The following is a 2176-nucleotide window of genomic DNA, read 5'->3' as shown; positions in this document are numbered from 1 at the left end:
GACACAGGCCCCATTGAAAATCAATGGGGCCCCAAAAACAATTTTTAATAGAGTTGAATTGTGGTACAGAATCAGGGTTTGCCAATTTTAATTTTTTTTAGACATTTTCTTAAAAAATCATAGACAAACAACATTAAATCATTAAGATGTTCAGTGATAAATGTCCACGGTTCATAATTAAGACATTGGCTGCATTCACTGTAAATTGTAATATGCTGATTAGTCATCAAAATCTGAACAAACTTCTCTAAATTAAAAAAAAAAATTGTGGATCAATAATTTTTATTTTTTTTTACAAAGAGGGGATAAAAGCCCTATGTTTAAAAACAATCCAGGAATTTCTATACAGTTGTCAACCCTGCGTACATGATCACACGCATCTTTTTATGCCCATAGAGAAAAAACAATTACTGTACATATCCTAATAGAGAAAAAGAAGGGGGGATCACAGCAACTAATAAAAAAATAATGGACAGAAGGCTTCCATTTTATTTTTAAAATGAGGTGCTACAGTATCGGAGGTGGGTGTTATAAGGGTACGACTAACACTAAATCATTTTAAAAATAGCAAGTTTCCTTAAATTTTATAAATAGTTGGTTTGAAATCTCCTTCTTTCATGCAACCTATTTGCCTCCATTACCATTCTCATAAGTTCCCAACTTTGAAGACACCGAGAAGGTAGACCTATAGAGCCATATGATTTATATTTTAAAATATCTAATGGATTAATGTATCTATAACTATGTTATTCTTTATGCAGCTTTATTCTAATACTGAACTCATAGAGTTAGAAAACGCGAATAGCTGTCTCAAGGAGACCTTACTAAATACTGTTTCATAACTGAGTTCAGTGTATAGAGATTTAACAGTAAACCTCTATTGTCCCTGTAGTCCCGACTGCAGGCAACCTGTATGACATATGGTTTAAAATTTTTTAATGGTATTGATTGTGCAGGGAGTGGCTGCTAGTAGGATTTGTCTGTCTTCTCAATTGACCCCCTACATGTCAGAGTCTTTTTTATTGCTTGTTTTAGCTCCCTGTTTCTAAGACTATACACAATTGGATTCACCATTGGAACTAAAATAGTATAGAACACAGCACTTATTTTATCCTGATGTAACACAGTGGAGGTGGATTGGGGCCGTAAGTACACAGATGTACCAGTAAGATAAAATAACCCTACTGTGATCAAATGAGAAACACACGTTGAAAATGTTTTTTTTCGTCCCGTTGCAGAAGGAATTCTCATTATGGCAAGTACTATGAACACATACGAGACTAGTGTTAAAGGAAAACAGGGTAAGATTAAAACAGCACCTATACCAATGATCATCTTTTGGTTCAGTCTTGTGTCTGAGCAGGCAATTTTGAGCAAGGGTGGAAGATCACAGAAGAAATGTTCAATGACATTAGAACTGCAGAAGTTTAATCTGAAGGTGTTAATGGTGTGAATAGTAGAATAAACACCACCAATTGTCCAAGAGATAGCAGCAAGTTTTATACAGACCTCTCTTTTCATGATGGCAGTATAACGTAGGGGGTTGCAAATGGCCACATACCGGTCATATGACATAGCAGTGAGAAGAGTGGACTCTGTAGCTGCCATAGCCAGAAAAAAGAAGAGCTGAATTACACACCCAGGAAAGGAAATTGTATTGCCTTTGGATATGGAACTTACTAACAATTTTGGAACTATAGTTGAGATATAGCACATGTCCAAAACAGCTAAATGTTTAATAAAGAAATACATAGGTGTTTGGAGATAAGGAACGTACAATATAATAAAGACAATCATCAAGTTTCCCAATGATCCAATTAGGTAAATGACTAGAAATAATAAAAAAGAAAAGATTTGAACATTTGGCTCTTTTGAGAACCCTGTCAAAACAAATTGCATCGGTGCTGTATGGTTTCCCATATCGAAAATACTAACTTATGCCAATATCCATCTGAAAAGGTAAATAAAAACATATTAGATAAAAGATCACATTCTGATAAAAGCAAAAGTAATATGTATTTCATTAGCTTTATTGGAGATTTTCTTAGTGAAAAATCACTGACCGACTGGTCTTCTTTGGACATAATAGACATAAAATTCTATTAAAAATCTTAAATCTGGATACATAGGCTTTGGGTATTTCTCTAGATGTAAAAAAATGTAATAGTACATGAAA

At 34.0% G+C, this 2176-nt stretch overlaps 1 protein-coding gene across 1 annotated transcript; it reads right to left on the bottom strand.

The window, feature by feature from the left end:
• Positions 1 to 966: 966 nt before the first annotated feature.
• Positions 967 to 1920, bottom strand: LOC143794831 (olfactory receptor 5I1-like). The gene has a single exon (XM_077280978.1). The coding sequence runs from the start codon at positions 1918 to 1920 to the stop codon at positions 967 to 969; it is 954 nt and encodes a 317-aa protein (XP_077137093.1).
• Positions 1921 to 2176: the final 256 nt, after the last annotated feature.

The sequence above is a fragment of the Ranitomeya variabilis genome, chromosome 1 (genome assembly GCF_051348905.1).
Source record: "Ranitomeya variabilis isolate aRanVar5 chromosome 1, aRanVar5.hap1, whole genome shotgun sequence".
Lineage (NCBI taxonomy): Eukaryota > Metazoa > Chordata > Amphibia > Anura > Dendrobatidae > Ranitomeya > Ranitomeya variabilis.
This window is presented reverse-complemented; position numbering and strand designations above follow the sequence as displayed.

Bases quoted from the DNA above. Each gene is read 5' to 3' on its own strand.
- LOC143794831 (XM_077280978.1), bottom strand. From the start codon at position 1,920: ATGGGAAACCATACAGCACCGATGCAATTTGTTTTGACAGGGTTCTCA.